This window comes from Lampetra fluviatilis, chromosome 12 (assembly GCF_964198595.1).
Source record: "Lampetra fluviatilis chromosome 12, kcLamFluv1.1, whole genome shotgun sequence".
Taxonomy (NCBI): Eukaryota; Metazoa; Chordata; class Hyperoartia; order Petromyzontiformes; family Petromyzontidae; genus Lampetra; species Lampetra fluviatilis.
In genome coordinates, this window is record NC_136286.1 from 1,898,607 (window position 1) to 1,922,095 (window position 23,489).

At 50.4% G+C, this 23,489-nt stretch overlaps 2 protein-coding genes and 1 non-coding gene across 4 annotated transcripts in view; 2 read left to right on the forward strand and 1 right to left on the reverse strand.

Moving 5' to 3' along the window:
- SFI1 (SFI1 centrin binding protein) overlaps positions 1 to 11,843 on the forward strand; it is a 43,931-nt gene extending 32,088 nt beyond the window's left edge. Inside the window, exons 24-32 of the mRNA XM_078861324.1 lie at positions 345 to 521; positions 4,371 to 4,642; positions 6,671 to 6,868; positions 7,830 to 8,175; positions 8,723 to 8,878; positions 9,379 to 9,496; positions 9,811 to 9,940; positions 10,706 to 10,877; positions 11,093 to 11,843. Coding sequence (XP_078717450.1) covers positions 345 to 521; positions 4,371 to 4,642; positions 6,671 to 6,868; positions 7,830 to 8,175; positions 8,723 to 8,878; positions 9,379 to 9,496; positions 9,811 to 9,940; positions 10,706 to 10,877; positions 11,093 to 11,200 — 1,677 coding nt within the window. The 3' untranslated portion in view covers positions 11,201 to 11,843. The remainder of the gene's footprint in view (positions 1 to 344; positions 522 to 4,370; positions 4,643 to 6,670; positions 6,869 to 7,829; positions 8,176 to 8,722; positions 8,879 to 9,378; positions 9,497 to 9,810; positions 9,941 to 10,705; positions 10,878 to 11,092) is intronic.
- Positions 11,844 to 12,873: 1,030 nt separating this feature from the next.
- Positions 12,874 to 12,946, reverse strand: TRNAV-UAC (transfer RNA valine (anticodon UAC)). Its single transcript has one exon. It is a non-coding gene; the product is annotated as a tRNA-Val (tRNA).
- Positions 12,947 to 13,441: 495 nt separating this feature from the next.
- The window catches only part of GALC (galactosylceramidase), a 30,190-nt gene continuing 20,142 nt past the window's right edge, over positions 13,442 to 23,489 (forward strand). For both annotated transcript variants that reach the window (XM_078861331.1, XM_078861332.1), the window contains exons 1-5: positions 13,442 to 13,843; positions 21,541 to 21,609; positions 22,390 to 22,453; positions 22,641 to 22,754; positions 23,174 to 23,313. In XM_078861331.1, the coding sequence (XP_078717457.1) occupies positions 13,688 to 13,843; positions 21,541 to 21,609; positions 22,390 to 22,453; positions 22,641 to 22,754; positions 23,174 to 23,313 (543 nt within the window). In that variant the 5' untranslated portion in view covers positions 13,442 to 13,687. The remainder of the gene's footprint in view (positions 13,844 to 21,540; positions 21,610 to 22,389; positions 22,454 to 22,640; positions 22,755 to 23,173; positions 23,314 to 23,489) is intronic.

The following is a 23,489-nucleotide window of genomic DNA, read 5'->3' on the forward strand; positions in this document are numbered from 1 at the left end:
CGCTAATGTGTGTGTCACGCGACGATGAAATGCCTCGCTCCAAATCGCCGAGATGATGGATGCATGAAAGCCGGGTCCATTTCTACTGCCAGCAAACCGGTTGTGCACCTTGTCGCAACTGGTTGCAGAGAAGATGTCCACAGACGAGCGATTCGCTTGGATGCAACCGAATTGCGCAAATTGATCTTAACCAGGGCGGCCACGGGGGTCTTGAACCACGAACCTCTGCAACGAGCGGCGGAGAACGCACTGCCGTTCGGCTCGCGTCACCGGCCTGGGCTGGTGGGGGGGGGGCAGCGGGTCATCGCGCGCCTGTGACCCCCTGTGGCAACGGTCTCCGCCAGGTGCTGGTCGCGTGGGTGGCATTCACGCGCGAGCGGGCTCGCCGGCGCGCGCGTCTCTCCCTGGCGATGGAGACGTACCGGCGCCACCTCCTCCGGGACGGCGCGGCCCAGCTGCTCCGCCACGCCGCCCAGTCGGCGCACGAGCGCTCGCGCCGCGTGGCAGCGAGGCACGCGCAGGTGAGGAGCCGGCCCCCTAGTCCTGACCCCCGCCGCCCCCCCCCCCGCACATGTGAGAGGCTGACTTGTAATCCCTCGCACGTGTGAGAGGCTGACTTGTAATCCCTCGCACGTGTGAGAGGCTGACTTGTAATCTCTCGCACGTGTGAGAGCCTGACTTGTAATCCCTCGCACGTGTGAGAGCCTGACTTGTAATCCCTCGCACGTGTGAGAGCCTGACTTGTAATCCCTCGCACGTGTGAGAGGCTGACTTGTAATCCCTCGCACGGGCGAGAGCCTGACTTGTAATCCCTCGCACGTGTGAGAGGCTGACTTGTAATCCGCCGCACGTGTGAGAGCCTGACTTGTAATCCCTCGCACGGGCGAGAGCCTGACTTGTAATCCCTCGCACGTGTGAGAGGCTGACTTGTAATCCCTCACACGTGTGAGAGGCTGACTTGTAATCCCTCACACGTGTGAGAGGCTGACTTGTAATCCCTCGCACGGGTGAGGGCCTGACTTGTAATCCCTCGCACGTGGAAGGCGCTCGATCTGGCGGCGCACCTTCACAGGTGAGGAGACCTGTCCATCACGACGACGCGTTTGCAGTGTGAGAATGCGAGCGCATCTCAAGATGTGGTGCTGAAGCAGCGGGCGTGCGTCCTTCTGTAGCAGGGGGCGGCCCAGTCGTTCGCGAGCAACAAATCTGCCTCCCTCACCTGTGCCTTGGCCAGAATACACCGGGTGATCAATGTATAGATACCACGTATAAAATACACATCCTGGTGTCATTGCGGCCAAAACTGTTGATGCCGCCACACCTCGCCCAATGCTTTCCAGCCTCCGCCAGATATCCTCTCTTCCGCCAAAATAATCGGAATAAATTATACAGAGAAACAACATTTTGTCTGAAAGCCTCTGCACCCCTGCCACCATTCTGAGTGCTGCACTTTGTCGATCTTCGGTCGCTTTCCTCTGTAAGCCGTCGCTTTCACAACATCCAATCAGCTTATATTCTTGGTTCTTTCGGTAAAGTCACGTAGAAGGGAAATAATAAAATAATACAAATAACCAATTAAATTCTCACGACGTTTCGATTGCAACACAAGCAATTATCATCAGGTGTGAAAACCACAGCAAGAAATGTTTTGAAAAAAGTGGCGGTTTTTTCTAAAATGTTCTTGTTGTGTTTTTCACACCTGATGATGATTGCTTGTGTTGCAATCGAAACGTCGTGAGAATTGTATTGTTTTATTATTTTATTATTTCCCTTTTACGTGACTTTACCGAAAGAACCAAGAATATGAATCCCTGCAGTTACGAAAGCTTTAAATCGAAATTTAAAATCCAATCAGCTGTTGAGAAAACTAAAAGCCATCACCCTGAATTTAGCGTATGTTAAGGAAGTGCTCGCAATTTTCAAATTAATCTAAAGAATTGCAAAATCGGGCCTCGATAAGAATATTTGGGACGATCCGAATGTTGTTATTTCTGTGTTTCGGAGTGATCCGACGGCCGGAAGTGGGAACGGCGCAGACGTGACGTGACACCAATCAATGACGTCCGTGCTTCTCCCACCTGAGCCTGGTGTCAGGTGTCATTGGGTGACGTGACTGTCGTCAATTCGATCACCTTTCACAATTGGCACACAAAGGGACATCATCCGAAAAGTTCAACGTTTTTTGGTAAGGGTATAAAATTGTCAATAAAAATCCGAAATCCGAAATTATTTAATCCGAGACTCATCCCTGGTGTATATTTACGGTGAAGACGCCGCCGGCGCATCTGTTAGGCCACGTTGCGTGTGATTTCCTCCTCCTCCTCCTCCCGTTGCCAGGGATGCGAAGATCGCGGGAGCGATTGGGTTCCCGTCTGCGTATTTAGCCCCGTGTCTATTTATACTGCCCCAGCGAGCGCCGTAATAAGCCATTCATACAATTTAGCGCCACTTTTATTGTGCTTGATATGAAAATCAATGTTGAAATAAAGAATTGATCAATTATTTTGTGCCGTTTCAGTGCAGCGCTAAATCAAAGGGAAGCGAGTGCTGGGGGATGCGTGGATACGGTGTAGCGCGCAGGATGTTCGGCCGTACCGTGATTTGGCAGCGGGTGTCTCTGTTACCCGGTGTCTGTGTGTGTGTAAAGCTGTAGCGTAAAAGCTTTATTTGCGCAGTTATATATACATGTGATTATGTACACAGCGCAAGCTGGATGCTAGATGCCGTTCGGTGTGTAAATACGAGCACTCAGTCTCCGATTGCTGCCCTGGTGGCTTGTGTGTAACTCTATCCACTGTTTGTCTGCTTATTTATATTTCGGTTTTTATTTCATTTGTGCTGTCAGCTGTCGTCGTCGTGTGACCGAGGGTCTGTTCGGATTTCTGTCGGAGAGAATGGCCCACGGAAGCAGGCTCCATGGAGCCACTGCTGAGAGTGATCTTTGTTTTCCACGTGCTTCAGGATGTGCTTTCCCACACACGTGTGTGTGTATGTTTGTGTGTGCATGCATTGTTCAACTGCCATGTGTCAAATGTTTGAGACGTGGGGAGTGGTCGTGTAGCGGTTGGCGCGCCGCGCTATGAACCCGACGACCCGATTTAGATTTCCGCTCACAGCTAACACCAATGACGATTATTTGAACCGGTTCTGGGCATCCCCTAGGTCGGCTCAGCCTCAAATGAGTACCTAGTGCAATGCGTAAAAACATTACTACAAGGGAGACAAAGGCGGCCTGATGTGGTGTTGGCCACCCACCCCCTAGTGTACCATCCCGGCCTTCATAGGTGCTCGCTAACAGCACTTTCTCCAACAGTCTGTTAAGGCTATACGGGGGATCTTTGTCTTTGTATACATGTGTGGTTCGATTGCCATGCTTCAGATGTTTGACACGTGGCATTCGAACCAATATTTTTAATTCTCAGATGAGTGAAAAACCTCATTGCGATTATTTATATATTTTATTAATTTGTGTGGTCATTGGTGACCAGGCCTGCGACCATGACTCGCGACACTTAAGAACATAGTCGCCTTGTTGTGAATGTGTTGAAGTGCGATCATATCATCACATGACCGACCACTGCCCCATTAACCGCTTACACAGGACGCACGGACACTCCGCGTGAGTAACGCCTGATGGCATCGGGTGGATTATATCAGACTCGGCACACCGTTACAATGTTTAACAAAATAAATCGCCAGACTATTTTCTCATCCCCCCCTTCCCCCCTCCCCCCCTCCCCCATAGCCTCCTGGGGGTGCGCAATTTCAGCAGCCTTGATTTAGCACGAGCAAAAGCTGGACCGGATTCGGCATTCAGCGAAAGGGGGCGTTTTGCCTGCTTATTTATTTTGTTATTTTATCCACAACGAAGCAAGTAATTATGTTTCAGTCGTAATATTATATCGGTTGCTCTTCGGATGCCCTAAGAAAAAGATAGAGAGAGACTTGAGAATCCTCTTTAATCGCAGTTCATACCCATGTAGACGCCAGGGTGGTGCAGTGGTAAACCAAGGTTGTGCCTCACAGCAATAAGCGTCTGGGTTCGATTCCCAACTCGCGCTCATTTCTGCATGGGATTTCTCTGGGTTTTCTGGTTTCCTCCCAAAGCCAATTTTTTGTTATAAAAACAAGAAATGTAACTGGTATTTGCCAAAACATCCCAATGCTGAAATATTACCTGCAAATTACTTTGGCATTACACAGAGCAACTTGCCAGGACCCTCCTGGAAAAGAGTTGAGACTCGGTGACACTTTCCTTGGCAAACAAGCAGAGTGATAGTAAATTGTGAACCCAGGATGTCAGCGGTGCTGGCTCAGTTATCTGGCCATTGTCGTAGCCACCCGCCCGCCGTCTCGCCCACGTGTGTCAGAGCGTGTACAGCGTGCACCAGCTCATACACCGCTGTGCGCTGCGCTGGAGAAGGAAGACTTTGGAGCACAGGGAGCTCCGTGCCCGCCTAGCGGAGGACCCATCCGTTGCCGCGACCACGACAAAGAAGAAGAAGACCGTCACCTTTGACCTGATGAGTCCAGCCGAGCAGCTGGCCGGAGCGATGGGTGGCGGCACGAGGAGACAGGGCCCTGTGAGGAGCAACTGTCGTCCCCTGGCGTCTTCGTCGGTCCACTTTAGCGTCGAGGCTCTGTGAGAAGAGATGCACGCGCACATACATATACACAAACGCACATACGCACCCATTGCCAAACATACACACATACGTTTATACATACACGTACACACATGCACAACAAAAACTGCCATTCGCCACTAAGTGGCGGTGACGTCACCACGACGCTTGTGCCAGGCTATGTGCACCTTGAGGCCACGTGAAGTGTCCAACGCCCGCTGGCAGGAGGTCACGGGGCAGACTGAGACGACTGGCTGATGCACCACCTGTGCCCCCTACTATACCAACTTGCTGTGCTTTAGCTACCCGGCGATCCGCTCGTTGTTGTGAGCGTCGCTCCTCCACCTTCCGTTGTTGTTAGAGGGCGACTGCCTCCAACTGCCCAGTATTGTCCTTCACGAGCCTCCTCCACAGAGGCCGATCTTGACACCACTGGTACCAGTCATCGGCAAGTCCACTCAGCTCCACATCCTCCTGTGCCACATCACTCCATCTCTTCTCTAGCCCGTGTCGCGCCCGTTTAGCCCTCTCGATCCGGCCGAACAAAAGCTGTTTAGGCATGCGGTGGCGGGGCATGTGGGCTACATGACCCAGCCAACGCAGCCTTGCCCGCCGGAGGAGCTCACCGATGGGACTTTGTCCAAATCTTTCAAGGATTTGAGAACTCCACACACATTCCAGCCTGGTTAAACCCAAGATGGATCGTAGGCAGGCCAGCCTAAATGTTTATAACCGGCGACGATATGCCATTAGGGGGGTCCACGTTTCACAAGCGTAGAGAAGGGAAGGAATGACTGTGGCGGAGAAGACCTGAAGCTTCGTGCGGAGCGACAGACCAGGTAGCTTCCACACAGCGTTACGCAACTGATGAAAATATAATGCCGTTCGACTGATTCGGAAGGAGACCTTTGCTGTTAAACCGGAGCCAGTCATGAGCACACTGCCCAGGTATGGGAAACTCTCCACTCTCTCCACAACTGCCCTATCACCAATTGGGATTTGTGGGGGTGGAGTGTCCGATGGTACAAAATACCCAGGCAGGTGTTTAGTTTTTGTGGGGCTGATGGTAAGTCCCCACCTCTTCGTGGCAAGCTCCAGGTTCAGCAGTAGCGCCTCCAACTCCTCTGAGTGAGCAGCAATTACCAGGTCATCAACATACATAACATGATTGAGCAATAGGGAGCCATCCCTTGACCGCACCCGGGCATCGATCAGCCTCCCATTGTATCTGTACCAGATGGAAATTCCTCCGGTACAGCTATTGAAGGCTTCACGAACTACTTGGTCGAAATAGATGTTAAATAATGCGGGAGCCAGAGGACATCCCTGTCGCACCCCAAGGTGTACAGGGAATGGCTCCGACTCCCGGCCACGTAGTTTTACCTGGGCCCACTCACCATCATGAAGATCCTTAATGATCATAGGCCTTGACCAGGTAAATAAAGCAGAGATGTAGGTCTTGTTGGAATTCCCTACACCTCTGCTGTAGCAGACGGACAGAAAATATGGCATCTGTGCTGGACTGTCCTTTCCTGAAACCGTGGCTCCGCAAGCCTCTACTCAGCATGCCTAGCAAGGCGATGTTGAATAATCCTTGTCAGGACCATTCCCGGCACACTGAGGAGTGAGATTCCCCTGTAGTTGTTACTGTCTGTGCGGTCCTTCTTAAAGAGGGGGACCACCAGGGCATCCTTTCAATCCTGTAGAACCCGTCCAGTGGTCCAGACTGTTGTTATGATGCCATGTAGGGCAGTCTGTGCACAAACGCCACCCTCAGCATTTCACTTGGGAGATCATCTCTGCCTGGTGTCTTTCCTGGTGTCAGGCTCTGGATCGCCTTCAGTACATACACACACGTACACACACACACACAAGAACACACGTGCGTGCGCACACACACAAGCCTCTTAAAAACCTCTCCGCGGTGGTGTCCGGCAAAGGAATACGAAATGAGCGCATTAAACATTAATAGGGCAATTCAAATGAGATTATAATTGTATAAATATTAAACATCGCGTTGCGCCGCGGCGTAATTCCTGTGTCAGAGGTGGCGGCCCGGCTCTCGAGCTACAGAAGGGCGGCGTAATTGCGCGCAGCGAGACTCGTTACGGCGAGGGAGCGCCGCCGCCGCCCCACCGCACCGGGTCGCCGCCGCCGTGGCTACGTGGCCGCACGCAGCCCCGGCGGCCCAGCTTCCTGCTCGAGTCCCTGCAGAGAGACGGACTTGTGGGCCGCCTGCGCAGGTACCGCACCCGGCCCCGGCCCCGCATGCCACCTCGCCCAGAGGCCACCGCGCTGGCTTGGGGCCGCCAAATTCACTTTGTTGCATTTGTGCCGCTGCCGCCGCTATTGTTGTTATCACTGCGTTATACTTTTGTCCTCGTATTTCGACCGACTATATTACTTCAGTCGTCATGACGTGAAAGCATTGCCCCTTTTCAATCTGCAGCAAGCGGTGCGTCACCTTGTGTCCTTTTGTTCGGCTTCTTTAGCTACACGGAGGGGGTGGGGGGGCGGTGCACTGTTTACGAACCATGCAGAGTGTGCTTGCTTGCTTTGTCAATCGAACGGATTTGCGTTTAGTACCTTCAGCAGGAATGTGATGAATTAAGTTAAAAGCCAGCGTTAATAATGCGTGTAGCTTTTACGATGCGCTCATTGGTGACCGGGCTGAGGCCATCGGCTCGCTACACTTGAGCACCCAGTTTAATTGCGGGTGGCCTGAACGCAGGATCCTCGCGTTGCTGCCTCGGCGCTCGGTAAAAAAGTGTTTAGACCCCTGCGCCGCTCGCCCACCTTGCTGCTGCTGCTGAAAAACATTTTGACGAAGCAAATTAGTTTCCATTGCCAACGGGACGGACTTCACGCGTGGGGGGATCGGCTTCACCGCTTTGACATTTCGAGCGCCTTCCAGTTCCCCGTTCGCCCGACTTGAAACTTGCCAAGTAATGGCTTGTTTAAGCTTTTATGAAAAGGAGTGACATTTTATCAATGATGATGGGATTGGCTACGCTCCCACCCCAGCGTCTGGCTGTCCCTAACTCGGACCACTTAGGGCTGCTTAATTTTAATGTTCGCTCTTAACAGCTGCTAATGTAAAGAATAAGGAGAAAATTGTGAAGCTGACGTATTATGGATCGTGACTTTTACGGCTGCGTTTCCATGAATCCGTCTTAACACGGCGGTTTCTTGCCGTCGCCGCAGCGAGGCCATCGACCGGCACCTTCCCGCGGGGCAGCTCGTGTCGTGCGGCGAGCGATCCGGGCCCCTGGCGCAGGCCCCCGCTGGTGCGGATTCCAGCTCGGCTCCCGGTGCGGGTTCTTCTGGCACCAGTCACGGCACCGGTCACGTCCCCGTGGCCACGTTCGCAGGACCAGGAGAGAAGACTCCGGTCGACTGGGGCTCGTTGCCGGCCGTTCGTCGGGGAGACGCATCTCTGGGCCGGCCCGGTTTGGCGCAGGACCTCGGCGCTCGGCCTCCGTCGCTCCTCTCTTCGCAGCACGCGCTGAGCGGCTTCGGCCCGGCCGGCTCGGGGCCGCTGCGGTCGTGGGTATGCCGTCGCGCGCGTGAAGGATCCGTTGTAACATTCAAGATGCAGACGGATTGAGAGCTTGATTTAGAAAGCGGTTCGAGAGCCCATTTACGGCCGCAGCGGAGATGGAGCAAGGAAATAGGCGCTGTGTAGATAGTTGCATCGTGAGACTGTGAACGATTGGCAATGGCACTGGGAGGCGTTCATCCAGCAGTGGATCGACCATGGCTGATTATGAGAGTCAATTGAGACCAGAGATCTCTTTTCAAAGGAGTCATTGATCCAGTAAACACACCAAGCAAACGCGTGTCGTTAAACAACGTGACGCACGATTAATAAGTAGAGTATGTGTACTTATATTAAGCAACCACATGCCACCTGCCAACAAAACTGCTATATTTAAACCAAAGTAAATCATTGCAAAAACAAAAAGAACATGTATATATATGAAATGTTATTTTCATATAAAAGCATTTAAATTGTCAACAATTATATAATGTAAATGAGCTGGAGGTGCTCTCACTTGGAGAGCGTATTTGTGAGCGTGCGTTTCTGTCGCACGCAGCCGTGGGGAGCGGCGCCGGTTATTGCCGATGCAGCAGGAGGGGAGGAGGAGGGAGCCCGGGGCGCCTCTGGGGACGGCTGCCCTCTCGCAGCTCCGGCAAATTGGAAAGAGCCGCTCCTCCCACCGTCCTCCTTCACGTTACCGGCAGCAACGAAGGTCTGACATCACGGAGCTCGGATGAGAACCCCCCCCCTGCCGCCTGCTCGTATTAATTACTAAAATTTAACAAAATTTCAGACAGCTATGCCACTGATTAACATAAAATCGGTCAAATATTTACTATTTTTATTTACCAGGTAAAGCCCACTGAGCTGTGGAGCTCTTTTTTGTGAAGCAACCTTGCCACAAATGACATCCCAACGAAGTGGCTTATCACGTGGAAATGTATCGTAGCCAAATACTCTAAACGCACGTTGGTTCGAAATGTGGAGGTAAAAAACCAGAGGACCCGGAGAAAAATCCACGCGACCACGGGGAGAACATGCAAACTCCAAATATACAGCAGGCGTCAGGGTCGGGATGGAACCCACCAACTTCTCTATACCAGGCGAGGTAGTTAACATCTCGCCACCGTTGCGCCTCTAATTACGTTTTCTCCGGGAGTGGCGCGAGCGATGCGCTTGATTTGGACTGCGCCTTTGTTCTTTTGTTTGCAGTTTGTACCGAAAAGCGACCGTCGTGGAAAGTATTGTCACGTGACGGAGAAGGCCAGTGAGATGACGGACGACGACGACGATGATGGAGATGAACATCTCACGATTGGGGCTCATAAACGTAAACAACAAAAACACACACGTAGACCCACGCAAACTCGTTTTGGTATAAATTTAAACCGATCGGGGCAAAGTATAAAACCAATTGGGGCAAATCGTATGTAAATGCCACGTTTTGAATTGTATTACGCGGTGAGACATTCCGGTGCGCGTATTGAACTGCCACAAAAAATATGCATACCAATCTGTTACGCGTAAAAGACGAACTTACTGAACGAAACGTTCACGTTTATCTTGCCACGGTTGCCCACCAGGCTGCATTCAACACTTCTTGCCTCGTTGTGTCTGTGTTCTCGTCGCATGCTCCACGCTCAGCTGGGGTGGCCTCATGTGGGGAGGACGATGAGGTGGGAGCCGGATCTGCGGATACGAGTTTAGACATGGCCGAGCTGCTGAGAATCCACAACGAGCTCGAAGAGTACAACGAAGACCGGACGCGACTGCGGTCCGTCCGCTACCTCGTGCTCACACAACGATCAGTCCACAGCCCTCATTGGGACGCGTGCTCTCACACACGCTCAGTCCACGGCTCTCACACACGCTCAGTCCACAGCCCTCATTGGGACGCGTGCTCTCACACACGCTCAGTCCACAGCCCTCATTGGGATACATGCTCTCACACACGCTCAGTCCACGGCTCTCACACACGCCCAGTCCACGGCTCTCACACACGCTCAGTCCACAGCCCTCATTGGGACACGTGCTCTCACACACACTCAGTCCACGGCTCTCACACACGCTCAGTCCACAGCCCTCATTGGGACACGTGCTCTCACACACGCTCAGTCCACGGCTCTCACACATGCTCAGTCCACAGCCCTCAGTCTTGCACCGGCCATTGCACTCCGTGGTAAAGTGATCGGAAGGTTAGGAGTTCATATCCTGCTGGTTGGGGGGGTTACTCAGCCCATCATCACCATCCCCCCCACCCCCCCTTGTGCTCATTTCCATTAAATGAGTACCGCATTCTGGGGATGTGGTTGTCCTATTCAGGGACTCGACCCCGCCAGGGGAATGTGGAATTTCCACCACTGGCTCATGACTGTAAACAGGAGATGAGTTCCGCCTCAATGTTTATTTAAGCACGAAATGGATTCGACTTTTTCATGCACACATCTCATGCATATTAGAAAATCGGATATCATTTGCGTTCATTTTGCAGCCTGATGTAAACCGCGCGGCATCTTTCACTCTGCGCGCTTGCCTCCAGCTCCCTGCAACGGCAGGCGACGGTGCTGAGAGGCTGGCTGAGTTCCGTGGAGGCTGTCGAGAGGGAGCGAGGCGGGGGGAGGAGAGAGGAGGAGGTGGAGGTGGCCGCGTCAGCGGCAGGCGAGGAGGAGTCTGTTGGGAGTTCTCATCAAATTCAGCAGGAGCTCGCGGAGGTGCGCAATCGGGGGGGGGGGGGGAAACCTCACCGTCTGCACATTTTCTCTCTTATAAAAGCCGTATTCATTACCACGGGCGCGAGTCATGCGGAACATTTTTTGCCGAGCGGTCTTCGGCCCCCCCTTCCCACCAAACCCTCCACCACCCCCACCTTCTCGTGGATAATTTGCATGTTTTGCCCCACGCCGCGTCTTGCGGGCGGCGGTTGCAGGTGACCCACGAGGTGGAGAGGCAGACGGCGCTCGTGGAGAGGAACCGCGCGCGCGTCGAGCACCTCGTCGCGCGCGTGCGTCAGCTGAGCGCGCCGCTGGGCGTCTGACGCACGGAGCGGCATTTTCACGCCCGCCCCCCTCGCCGCCTCGTTCCGTGACCGCGCGGCAGCTCGGCGTGTGTCGTCCGTGGAGACGGAGAGGTGGAGGAAGAGGAATAAGAAATCAAATGTAACGGCCGCGAGAGAAAAAGTCTGCGGTCGCAGAAGAAGTGCAAATCTTACACGAGCATCGCGTGTGCGTGGTTGCCCAAGGCCCCCGGGCTGTTTATAATGAAGCGGCTTTGTGCTTTCATCGCGCAAAATGCGACGGTGTCCAGAGGATGCGCGGTACGACGGTTGTGGCACATATGGGAGCGTCGTGCCTTAATTGGATTTGTGGTATTTGAGGTGCCTTTTTTAAGTTAAAGAGTGCGGAATATTTGAAATGCATGAACGCACACTTACGTGTGTTAATTGTTGGCGATGCCCTCCTACGTTGCCATAAGTGTTGACTTATCAGTTTTCTTAACGAATGGGACTGCTTTTGATTAAGTTGGTTCATCGTTGTGCCCTCAAGTGTCTGTATATATGTTTAATCCTCGCAGTGTGTTCGATACTGTTGCGCAAACACGTTTTTGTATTTTTTGTAAATCAACCCACTTTCATATTTTGCAACAAATTAGTGCCTGTGTACGTTTTCTCGTTGCTAATAAAATTGACTTGAAACACAAACGTTTCTGTGAAAGCCTTTCCTCTTAACAAGATTATTATGGGTATGATGCACAATTCACAGCCCAAATCTTACTGCACTTCGTAACAACAGAGGTGTGTTTGTTGGAGCGAGCTCAACTCGTTCTTGTTATCGTCTGGCATGGTCTATCTTCTGCTTGTTGAAGGCCTCTGAGTGGGCCTACAGCAACCACCGTTCCTTCACAGCCCTGCTGTGTGCTATAATCTCCCATCCTCCTGCATACGGACCTGATCTCATCAGCCTGGTTAATTCCTTATAATTTGGCTTTGGTAAAAGCCCACGTTTCATGAACCCACCTCATTTTGTCTGCCCAATTAAACAAATTATTTGGTGATGATGGTGCTGCTGCTATGTTGGCAGTGGTGCACAACCACAACACAAACTCAACATTCGTCAAAAACACGATGGCCTTAAAGGGACAAATTAACAGGCAACTCTTTCAGCCAACGGTCCTGTGCTGTGTAGCTTTTCAGAAGCGATCTGCCCATAAATGACAGTTCAGCGAAGTGGATTGCGTGGAAATGTATTGCATTAGCTAAATACTCTGAACGCGTGTTGATTCGAAATATGGAGGGGAAAAACCGGAGGACTTTGAAGAAAAAACCCACGCAACCAAAGAGAGACACGCAAACTCCAAATATCGAGGCGTCAGGGTCGGGATCAAACCCCACGACCTTCTGTATACCAGGCGAGGGAGTTAACATCTCGCCACCTTCATAGCACATGGCCAAAGAGCGAGATGCAAGGAGCCCACAAGACCCCCATGAAGGGGTAATAATGGGTGACGAGATGTAATACAAGTTTACTCGTGCAGGGGGCGTAAGATGCGTTCATTTCAAAGGAATGCCATGCATCGGAGAAGTTGACATTCGGTGTCTGATTCTTGGGAAGTAAATACGCCTGAAATTTACTTTTGTTTTGACATTCCTCGTGCCTCACTTAGGAAAAATTGTCACTAATAATCAAGGCAAGTGGAATAAAAAAAAACGGTTGGTTCCACTGGGGCTCGAACCCAGGACCTTCTGCGTGTAAAGCAGACGTGATAACCACTACACTATGGAACCAGCTGATGCCTGCATTCGCCAACGTGTCTTATGTAGTAGACGTTGTAGAATTGTGAGCATTGTGTTTGGCAAATATTTATTTCATAAATTATTACTCTGAGGAAATTGTTAATTCAGAAACAACGCGTGGTGACGTGTTCACATTCGTTCCATTCGCCAGCAGTTTTAATAATGCAGCGTTGCTCCCACCCCCGCTGCTTCTGGGTTGAGGCCATTTGATTGGATCTGCGACGAGGCAAGGGGAACCCCCCCCGGCTCCCGAGGCTCCGCCTTCCCCTCCACAGTGGAGACTCCGCCCCCTTATATAGACTCCGCCTCCTCCTGCATAACCCCGCCCTCTCACATATAGACTCCGCCCACTCCTCATGAGACTTTTCCTTTGATGAGAACCAGTGGGCGGAGCCTCGTGCCCAGTGGGCGGAGCCTGAGCAGTGAAGGGGCGTGGCTTCAGCCAACTTTGTTCCCCCCCCATGCTTGCCTCGTTCGCCATCAATGAGCATCATCAGGAAACTCAAAGAGCACTCGCTGGGTGTTTGTCCGTGCGTGTTGTGGCCTCGCAAGGGAAACATAAACAGGCGACGTTTCAGACGGTGGCCCTCCTTCGTGGCAAAGACATGCAATCGCACCGCTGCACGTAAAGGATAACAGATCTCGACCTCCCCAAAGCGCTGCCCGCCCACCGCCACTCGGAACTCCTCCCAGGCAGTGGCACGAGGGGCAAGCCGGGCAAGTGTGGTGGGCATGGCGGGCTCGACTACTGCGGCGGCTTGCGTGCCTGCGCTGCTGCTGCTGTTGTTGTTGGAGCCGGGCCCGTGCCGCGGCGGCTCCGTGAGGCTCGGGGACTCCGAGGGACTCGGCCGCCGATTCGACGGCATCGGAGGTCTGAGTGGCGGCGGGGTGAGACCTTTGTGTGTGAGAGGGGTCTCCTTGGCCCCTCTCTCCCCCACCTGTTTTACCTGTGGAGTTCACACAGATCCCCTCCTCCTCCTCGTGGGTGGGGGAGGGGAGCAGCACTTCGGCGGTAGTGGCGAGGGTTTCTGTTGGCGAGGGGATGAAGTTGGGGATGATGGTGTTTGAGAATCCGGGAAGGGGGTTGTTTTTATTATTGGTTCTTCCGGCAAAGTGCTCTTCCGGATGAAGACCGATTGTGTTGCGATCGAAACGTCGTGGTTTTATTTTAAAATGTAGTTTATTTTTTATTGTATTTATTTTTTTCTATCTACGTGACTTTACCGAAAAAAACAAGAATATGAATGTCTGCAGTCACGAAATTTTTAAGTCAAAATTGTGGTGGTGGTTGTTGTTTGTATCGCTCACACCCGGTCAGGTGAGCGCGTCACGTGGCGCGCGTGGACGTCACGTGCTGCGCGTGGGCTGGCCAAGTCAGCTGCCTCGCTCTCACGTGGCTTGGCTCCCACCGCTGTGTGCACACGCCTCACCTGGGCTTAGCCCGTGTGTGCACACGCCTCACCTGGGCTTAGCCCGTGTGTGCACACGCCTCACCTGGGCTTAGCCCGTGTGTGCACACGCCTCAGCCCGCGTGCACCAAGGCCGTAGCCATGGAGTCTACATTTGGGGGGGGGGGGGTGCAAATCTTCCAGGGGGTCTGGGGGTCCCCCCGCGAAAATCTAAATTTGAAAACTAATTTTCTGCCTAAAATATGAAAACAATTCACCATCACATGGGATGGACTTTTTATTTTATTTTTTGCAATAATGTCTAATAGTGTATTGTATTACATTGCGCTGTTTTTACTTTTTAAATCCTTTATATTAAGTTCACTTGCTTGCTTGCGCGCTTACGGCCGTGCAAATCTTTCGGTAGTTTTTTAACCCACTTCCCGTGATCCAATCGAGCTAATATTTTGCACACAGACTCGTTGTGCGTGACAATTTATTTTCGTGAAGAAAAAAAAAATTCCAAAATTTTCCACTTTTTAGGGAATTTTTTTTTCATATTTAATTTAAAATACCAATGTGATAAAAATGAAACTCTTACTCAAGAAAAAAAGAAATGAATAATAAAATAAAACCAATGCCACGCATATAAAGGATTTATAGTGAAAAACTTTTTTTTACGGGTTAATTTTTTTTTACTTTTCTTGTTTCATTGTATGTCATGGCAGAGATTAGGGATGCATAAAGTACAACCATAAGCACAATTTCGATTTAAAGCTTTCGTGACTGCAGGGATTAATATTCCTGGTTCTTTCAGTAAAGTCACGTAGAAGGGAAATAATAAAAATAAAACAAACTTGTTATTCTTTTATTATTTCCCTTCTACGTGACTTTATCGAAATAACCAAGAATACATAACCACAATCTTATAAATAGAAATCTATGCGTTGTTATATGAAGAGAAGTCCAGATATTGTGGCCAAGGTTTAGCAAATTGTTTTCATTACATAGCATTGCAATTATTTTATAGCAATATATTGGGAGGGACACACCTCGCCTGTGTTTGCACACTCACCTCACCTGGGCTTAGCCTTAACAGTGTTCACACACCTCACCTGGGCATAGCCTCACTCATATGTGTTTACACACCTCAGCTGTTTACACACCTTACCTGTGATTAGCCGAGTCTGTTCTTGTCGGTGTTCAAGTTTCCCCGTTATCTGACTACAAGTGTTCGATTCAGTGCTTTGTTCTTTAGTGAGTTAAATTTCCATTAAGACATGCCATCCAAAAGCCTCTCCTCGCAGTGTTGGACTTGGGGATTGTGACCTATGAATACTAGAAACTCGTTACGTGTTGCTGTGGGATATTATAGGTAATCATATATAGGCAAAACTCCGTTCTGTCTCCACACACAAATGAATACAATAAAACCATGTTAATTCGTGAAGCTAATTGGCTTTTCAGACCAATATTACATCGCAGCGTTTGTTTCAGCAAGCAATCCCTGGACCAGATTCGACCTTCTGGGTCTCATCAGCAAAGTGACCAATATGTTTCTTCAGTGTGACCTGAGGGGTTAGCCAGTATATGGCAGTTACAACTGAATGCTTATTTAGCCAGACGAATGCACAGGGATCAGACCCGTTGTGTGCGTGCGTGTGCAGGTCTGAATGTAGGCCATCGCACCTTTGCTGGCAAAGCTGGACTCGCCAAAAACGGAACTTGCCAGCCCTGCTGTTGTATTCGTCTTTTTTTGTTTCGTTGTATAGTCGTTGAAAATAGTTTTACCAAAGTCACGCTGGAATTACATCACCTGTTGTACCAGTGCTGCAGATACCAAACGGTGTTTTCCTGTGTGACTGTGCATACAAACTCCAAAATATGGAGCACAATGTGCCAATGCCCCAAATATACAGGACATGTGAAGGCGGTGGGTGGGTTAGTGAGTGGGTGGGTTGGTGAGTGGGTGGGTGGGTGGGTTGGTGAGTGGGTGGGTTGGTGAGTGGGTGGGTGGGTGGGTTGGTGAGTGGGTTGGTGAGTGGGTGGGTGGGTGGGTTGGTGAGTGGGTGGGTGGGTTGGTGAGTGGGTGGGTGGGTGGGTTGGTGAGTGGGTGGGTGGGTTGGTGAGTGGGTGGGTTGGTGAGTGGGTGGGTGGGTTGGTGAGTGGGTGGGTGGGTTGGTGTGTGGGTGGGTGGGTTGGTGAGTGGGTGGGTGGGTTGGTGAGTGGGTGGGTGGGTTGGTGAGTGGGTGGGTGGGTTGGTGAGTGGGTGGGTGGGTTGGTGAGTGGGTGGGTGGGTTGGTGAGTGGGTGGGTGGGTTGGTGAGTGGGTGGGTGGGTGGGTTGGTGAGTGGGTGGGTTGGTGAGTGGGTGGGTGGGTGGATGGGTTGGTGAGTGAGTAGGTGGATGTGTTCGTGAGTGGGTGGGTGGGTTGGTGAGTGGGTGGATGGTTGGGTGGATGGGTGCATCTGCAGTTGAACTCTAATACAAGGAAATTGAATGGCTAAATCACTTACAAGCAAATCTAATAAATGTTGTACATAAGCCATACGATAGAAGATGTGCTCCAGAAAATGTATTGATGGGTTATTGACTGATTTACTATCCAGTTGTGACTTGGTAAGTGAAATATATTTTCTTTGGGTTAAAATGCTTTGCGGTCTGATTACATTGATGTAACGAAAATGCAGGTAAACACTGCAGTCTTTTATAATGATAACTTTTGGGGTACACAAACTATAAACAATTTTTATTTTACCAGGTAAGGTCCACTGAGCTATATAGCTCTGTTTCAGAAGCGGCCTGGCCACAAATGATAGCTCAACGAAGTGTACATGGACTGCCATGTGACTTTAAACATTTGTAAGTAAATAATGCCTCCAATCTCACAGTAAAAAAAACACAACAGCTAAAACTATGGAATTTTCAAAACAAGAAAGTTTGCGATTGAGTGTTTATGAAACGACTTATTCCAAAATGATGATACCCGGCTACACTTTACCGAATGCCACCTCACAGACCCCAAGGAGCACATGACGACAGCAGCAGTTTATTCCATCACGCGAACTCAAGCTGTGCAGTAAAATTGCCATGCGTATTGCTACACATAAAATTTGAATGTCGTGCATCGGTATGTCTTGAGTTCAATCTGGCGTACTCCGTGTCTTTTAACTACCTTGCCTGGTATGCAGGAGGTCATGGGTTCAATCTCGACTCTTGACAGCTGTATATTTAGTTTGCATGTTCTCCCCGTGGTCACGTGAATTTTTCTCCAGGTCCTCCGGTTTTTCCCTCCACATTTAGAAACATGCTTTTCGAGTATTTGGCTGTGATAAATTCCCACGTGATCGCCACTTCGTTGAGATAGTTTTTGTGGCCAGGTTGCTTCTGAAAAAGAGCTACATCGCTCAATGGGTCTTCCCTTGTCAAATAAATAATTGTGAACCAAACCTTTAAAAAAACTGCTCTTGCAGATATGACCTTACTACCAAAGCTGTTCCACGTTTCCCAACACAACTCTTAAAATTCGATGTTGAGGTGGCTCGGTGGTGGAGCGGGCTACTTGTGAGCGGAAGGTTTAAAAAGGCACAGCAAAATAACTGTAGCTGGAAGGAAGCTTGTGTTGCCTCCGAAACGTCGTGATTTAATTTAGTTTTCATTCATTTTATTTTATTGATTGTTTTACCTACGTGACTTTACCGAAAAAACCAAAGAGTATGAATCATTGCAGTCACGAAAGCTTCAAATCTAGAGCAGAAGGTTGCAAGTTTGAATGCTCTTTCTGGGTTGACTTAGCTGATAATTCCTCTGGGGTCGATACATCGAACACCACTTAATAGGCAAGTCACAGTGGTTGTCGTTTGGATAGACTCGCCCCCGCCATAGGAATTAGGAATCTCCACCACTCGCTCGGAGCTGTAAACGGGAGATGCATACCACCTCTATGCTCATTTGAGCAGGAAAGCAAATTTAATTTGATGAATTGGAAAAATTACCGTGATCGCGAGTGCCAAGAATAAACCAATTTAATCTCTGGGAAAGGAATGGCCACAGCCCTGTCTCTCACTCCGGCCACCAACCACTGCACCATAGAAATGACAGTCGGGTTTTCCGTGCTTGGCTCAAACACGCCGTCTGTACTAAACACGTTTTCTTGCCCAAGTCCTCGGGCTCTCTGTGGCGGCAGGACAAGCCTTGCTCGTGGTCATGCACCACTTTCGCTGCAGCTGCGAGATCTGGCATCGGGTAGACGGCGTTGGGTAGCAATCAAAGGCTTTGGCCACGGTGACATCTTGACAATGCTGGCACACAGAGTTGATGTCACGAGTGCGCGGTAACTCTTATGCAAACTTGATTTGGAGCTTTCGTGGCTGCAGGTATTACTTTTTGGTTGTTTCGGTAAAGTCAAATTACATTTATTTTTCTTTCTACGTGACTTTACCGAAAGAACCAAAAAGTAACTCTTATGCAACCACACACACAGCCTAGGTGTGTGTAGCTAGCTCCAAGTTGAAGAGCCGATTTGTTTTTTTAAGAGGTTGTTTTAAGACGCAGCTTTGTTCACGGTGAGGGATCCGGATGACCGTCGGCACACTGGGATTGCCGCCCGATCGATCTCCCGGCGCGGCGGTTGAAACAGCGGAGTGACTTTCTTACATCCCACCCCACCTCTGTCCACCCAGCAGCATAAATGGGTACACCACAGTCGATCGGCAGATTACATTCGGTGGGGTAAAGTGCGGATGCTCCCAGTGTGGAAGTGTAGGCCAAATACCCTCTGGATGGGCTCCATGGCGTTCCCTAAAGTGCAGCCCCTTCTGCCAGCAGTTGCATGAATGCGCAGTTGCAGGGCAGTACCTTTGCCTTGTCCAGAAAGTGATAAATGTACCTGTGGACGTGCTGCTTGGATTAGTGGACCCCCTGTCAAATTAAAGTAATCATGGGCCAACAGCGATGTTTACAGCTTACTGCATTTCTAGCATCGATTGTGAAGGAACTGCTCCCCATGATTGATGCGGATTCATAACACCGCAGCTCAATAAGACGCAGCGTGCTGCTCGGGGATTCATTTCTCACTCGGCATGTTCCGGGTCTCCGGTAGACTGGAGTAGGCCAAGAGGCAGGTCCGCAGAGGGGTGTAAAGGTAAAGGTACAGCACTGAAATTCATTTCGCCACTGGTCTGGCGGAAGGGCCTCCGCTAGAATTAGTTCTCGAGAGCCTCTCCTCCAGAGGGTAATTTGGCCTACTCTTCCACACTCGCCACAGTACCCACAGTTTAGCCCCACCACCACCACACACGACGGGCTGATTACCGAACTGTGCAGTATCCTTTCATACTGGACAGAGGCAGGGTGGGTGGATTTAATAAACTAAACTATAAACTAAACTACGTTTAATGTTACCAGATAAGGCCCACTAAGCTATACATCTCTTTTTCAAAAGCAACCTGGCCAATACTGATAGCTCAACGAAGTGATTCTCATGTGGTAGTCAAATACTGAAAACGCGTGTTTCTGAATGTGGAGGGAAAAGCCGCGGAACCCGGAGAAAAATCCACACGACCACGGGGAGAGGCATGCAAACTCCAAATATACAGGCATCAGGGTGGGGATCGAACCCACAACCTCCTGTATACCAAGCGAGGTAGTTAACATCTCGCCACCGTGGTGACCCAGGAAACTTGCACCATCGCTTCAATAACCGGACCAAGGAGATGTAGTCGAACTGGCATCCTCTGGATTGCAAGTCAAGTGTGCTAACCATTATTACACCCACGGCGGCACCACCCCCGAAATTCGAAAGTAAAAAAAATGCGCCGACTCTCAGTAATCATCACGCAGTGTAGGTCAAGTGGACACCGGCCGCTTTAGGACATTCAGCACGAGCTTCGTGTTGCTGTCTTGGTGTTGCTGTGACCAAGAGCCACAGCCGTAGCGAGAGATATCCAGGATGTGGTGTGCCTGGCGCAGAACAATTTTCCGACCCGAATGAAATGAAGCCCTGGCGTTTTTCTCGGTTACGTAACTGTGAATTCTCAGTCGTAAACCCAAAAGGGAATAATGTGAGGGATTTCGGAATGGTTTGTGTCCCGTGGCCGAGTATGGAAATGTGAATGTAGGTAGCATCCTGACCAGATTGTCCAGATTGCTTAACTAAATTTGTTAGATCTCGCAAGCTAAGCATGTTTTCAGCCTGCATAGTGTGTGAATGTGTGACCTCTCCGCATAGCACAGGCGCTCTAGGCTGCTGCAGGGTTGCGGTGTATGGGCAGCCAAGGGTGGCGCAGCATCAAAACCATTGTCGTGCTGTACTTCTGTGCTTCTGTGTCTGTTCCCCACCTTCGCCAACCCACACTGACCAGCTTGATGAAGTATGGTCAAAATAACCCCTCCGTCCCACGTGGATTGGGGAGGCCATCATCCAGCAGTCGAATGATAAAAGGGCCGTACGTGTAGAGCATTGCATGGGATGCAAGATGAAAGATTCTAAAAGTTCATACTCCTGTTTCGTCCGATCATATACGAACTCGGGCCTCTTTGGCAGTTTGGAGGAACATTCGAGCAGTGTTCCTTTAGTTCCACAGCAATGGATTAGTTGCAGTTCTTATTCTGCTCTGTGCGGAACATTTCAGATCTAGGTCAATTATGAATGTAAGTGTAGCGAGTTCAACTGAGTCGCAGACGTACTCTTGGAGGCAACACATTTATTTAACACCAACCCAAGTTCAGGTTGTATAATGTTGGAGGTCTCGTTAACCAACGTTAGTTTTAGTTGCACCTACAGTGAAACTGATTATTTTATATAAACAATACATAATAAAGACAATACGCATACTTCCCGTATCTGTCTCTAAATAAAATACCTATAAATGTTTTTGTTTTTTTTCTACATCCCATACAAGCAAACCCTGGCCCGGTTTTGACACTCAGCAGAGTCGGCCACGGTTTGGCCACCCCCGATCTGCATGACTACAAACAGTTGTGTGTGTGACGTGTGCTTGTGTGTATGTATTTGACGTGTGCCTGTGACGTGTGCTCGTGTGTGTAACGTGTGCTTGTGTGTATGTATTTGACGTGTGCCTGTGACGTGTGCTCGTGTGTGTGACGTGTGCTTGTGTGTATGTATTTGACGTGTGCCTGTGACGTGTGCTCGTGTGTGTAACGTGTGCTCGCGTGTGTGTGACGTGTGCTTGCGTAGGCTACGTCCCGGCTTCTCGTGAACTACCCCGAGCCACATCGCAGTGCCATTCTGGACTACCTCTTCAAGGTAGCTGCACATCATGCCCTTCATTTATCCAGGAAAGCCTCGTCGAGTCTCAAGACCTTTTGTTCAGGAGGATCCTACGTTGAGACTGGAGCGCCGTGGATCAAATGTCTGACTGCTTTAGTCGACTAGACTTAAATAATTACTCCGCAGATTCGAGTAACACTGCACATGTTTTCATCGCCTAGACTATGACGAAAATAAACCAAGCAGACCACAGTGACACTGGGAATCTGCGAATGCTCGAATGTCAGGAATACGGGATGGTTTTTGGGCGACGTCAACTCTATTTCGATCGTGTTCTACGGTGGTGAGACGTTAACTCCCTCGCCTGGTATACAGGAAGTCGTGGGTTCGATGCCGACCCCCTGATCCCTCTATATTTTGAGTTTGCGTGTCTCTCTCAGTGGTCGCATCGATTTTTCTCCGGATCCACCGGTTTTTCCCACCACATTTAGAAATGTGTGTTTAAGAGTATTTTGCTGCTATAAATGTCCACGTGATTATCCACTTCGTTGAGCTATCATTTGTGGCCAGGTCGCTTCAGGAAAAAATGCTATATAGCTCATAGGGCCTTACCTGGTAAAATAAAAATCGTAAAAAAATCGATGTTTGACAGATTTTATGTTAATCAGTGGCATATCTGCTTAGAATTCTGCCAAACACGTGCCTATTCCACCCTTGGGGGGGACATGCCAACGTGCAGTACGCTGGTGTTCGTGACACCAGCTCACGTATTTGATTGTTTTATAACCATGGCTCAACTCCTTTTTTTCCCCAAAGCCTAACTTTGGCGCCTCTCTACACATCCTAAAAGTTGAAATTGGAGGCGACGCACAGACCACAGGTATGACTGTGCATTCATAACGCACCATCATCATCACCATCATCACTTTTATCAATATAGCCGAGGTTCAGATTCTCCCGCCACCTGTAACTCGCGAGCGCCACGCGACGCTCGTGCTGCCCGGCGCTGGTGGCTCGCACGGCGCATCCCGTGCGACGTCCTGTGCTGTGCTCCTTTCATGCTCCAGATGGCACGGAGCCGTCACACATGCGGGACCCGGGAGACGAGAACTACTTCCGCGGCTATGAGTGGTGGCTCATGAAGGAGGCCAAGAAGCGCAACCCCAACATCACGCTCGTGGGTGAGGCACTGTCAATAATATAAAACAAGAAAAACAAACCCCGATTGTGTTGGACCCTGGGGAGATTGCCCCGCCGATAACACCCGCATTTAAACCCTCGTCGTTCAAGGCGGTCACTGTGGCTCAGCACTAGAGTGAGCGGCTCGCCATCGGAAAGCTTGCGAGGTCAAATCCTGGCTGGTGGTTGACCCCAGCCTATCATCTCTCCGGAGTTGATAAAATGGGAACCACTTCGTGGAGAAGTTAACCGTGGTTGTCCGTGGCACCGAATCACCGCCACTGACTCTGGGCTGTAATGAAGAGATGAGTGACACCTCGATGCTCATTTGCATCGGAAATCGGTTTGACTTAAATTTAAGGTTGAGCTGTTGGCGCTACGAACTTGCCGACCTGAGTTAGATTCCCGCGGTGTGTCACAGGCTTGCCATGGGCATTTCCGGCGTGGGTCGGCGGCGGCTTCAAATTCCCGTACAAATACCCGGAGGTGACGGCTGGGTACGTGGTTTCCTGGGTGCTGGGTGCCAAGCAGTACCATGGCCTGGACATCGATTACGTCGGGGTGAGTACTGCGGCAGCACGGGCAGCAGAGGGCAGTGGTGCCACGAAATCCATTTGTTTGGTTGTCATGTACTTCTGTGCTGTCACGTCTAAGCAGGATGAAACCTGGATAGCGCTTCGATGTGCGACCACCATTCACAATGCAGGGCAATGCGGCAAAAAGCTCGTTGTACTGTA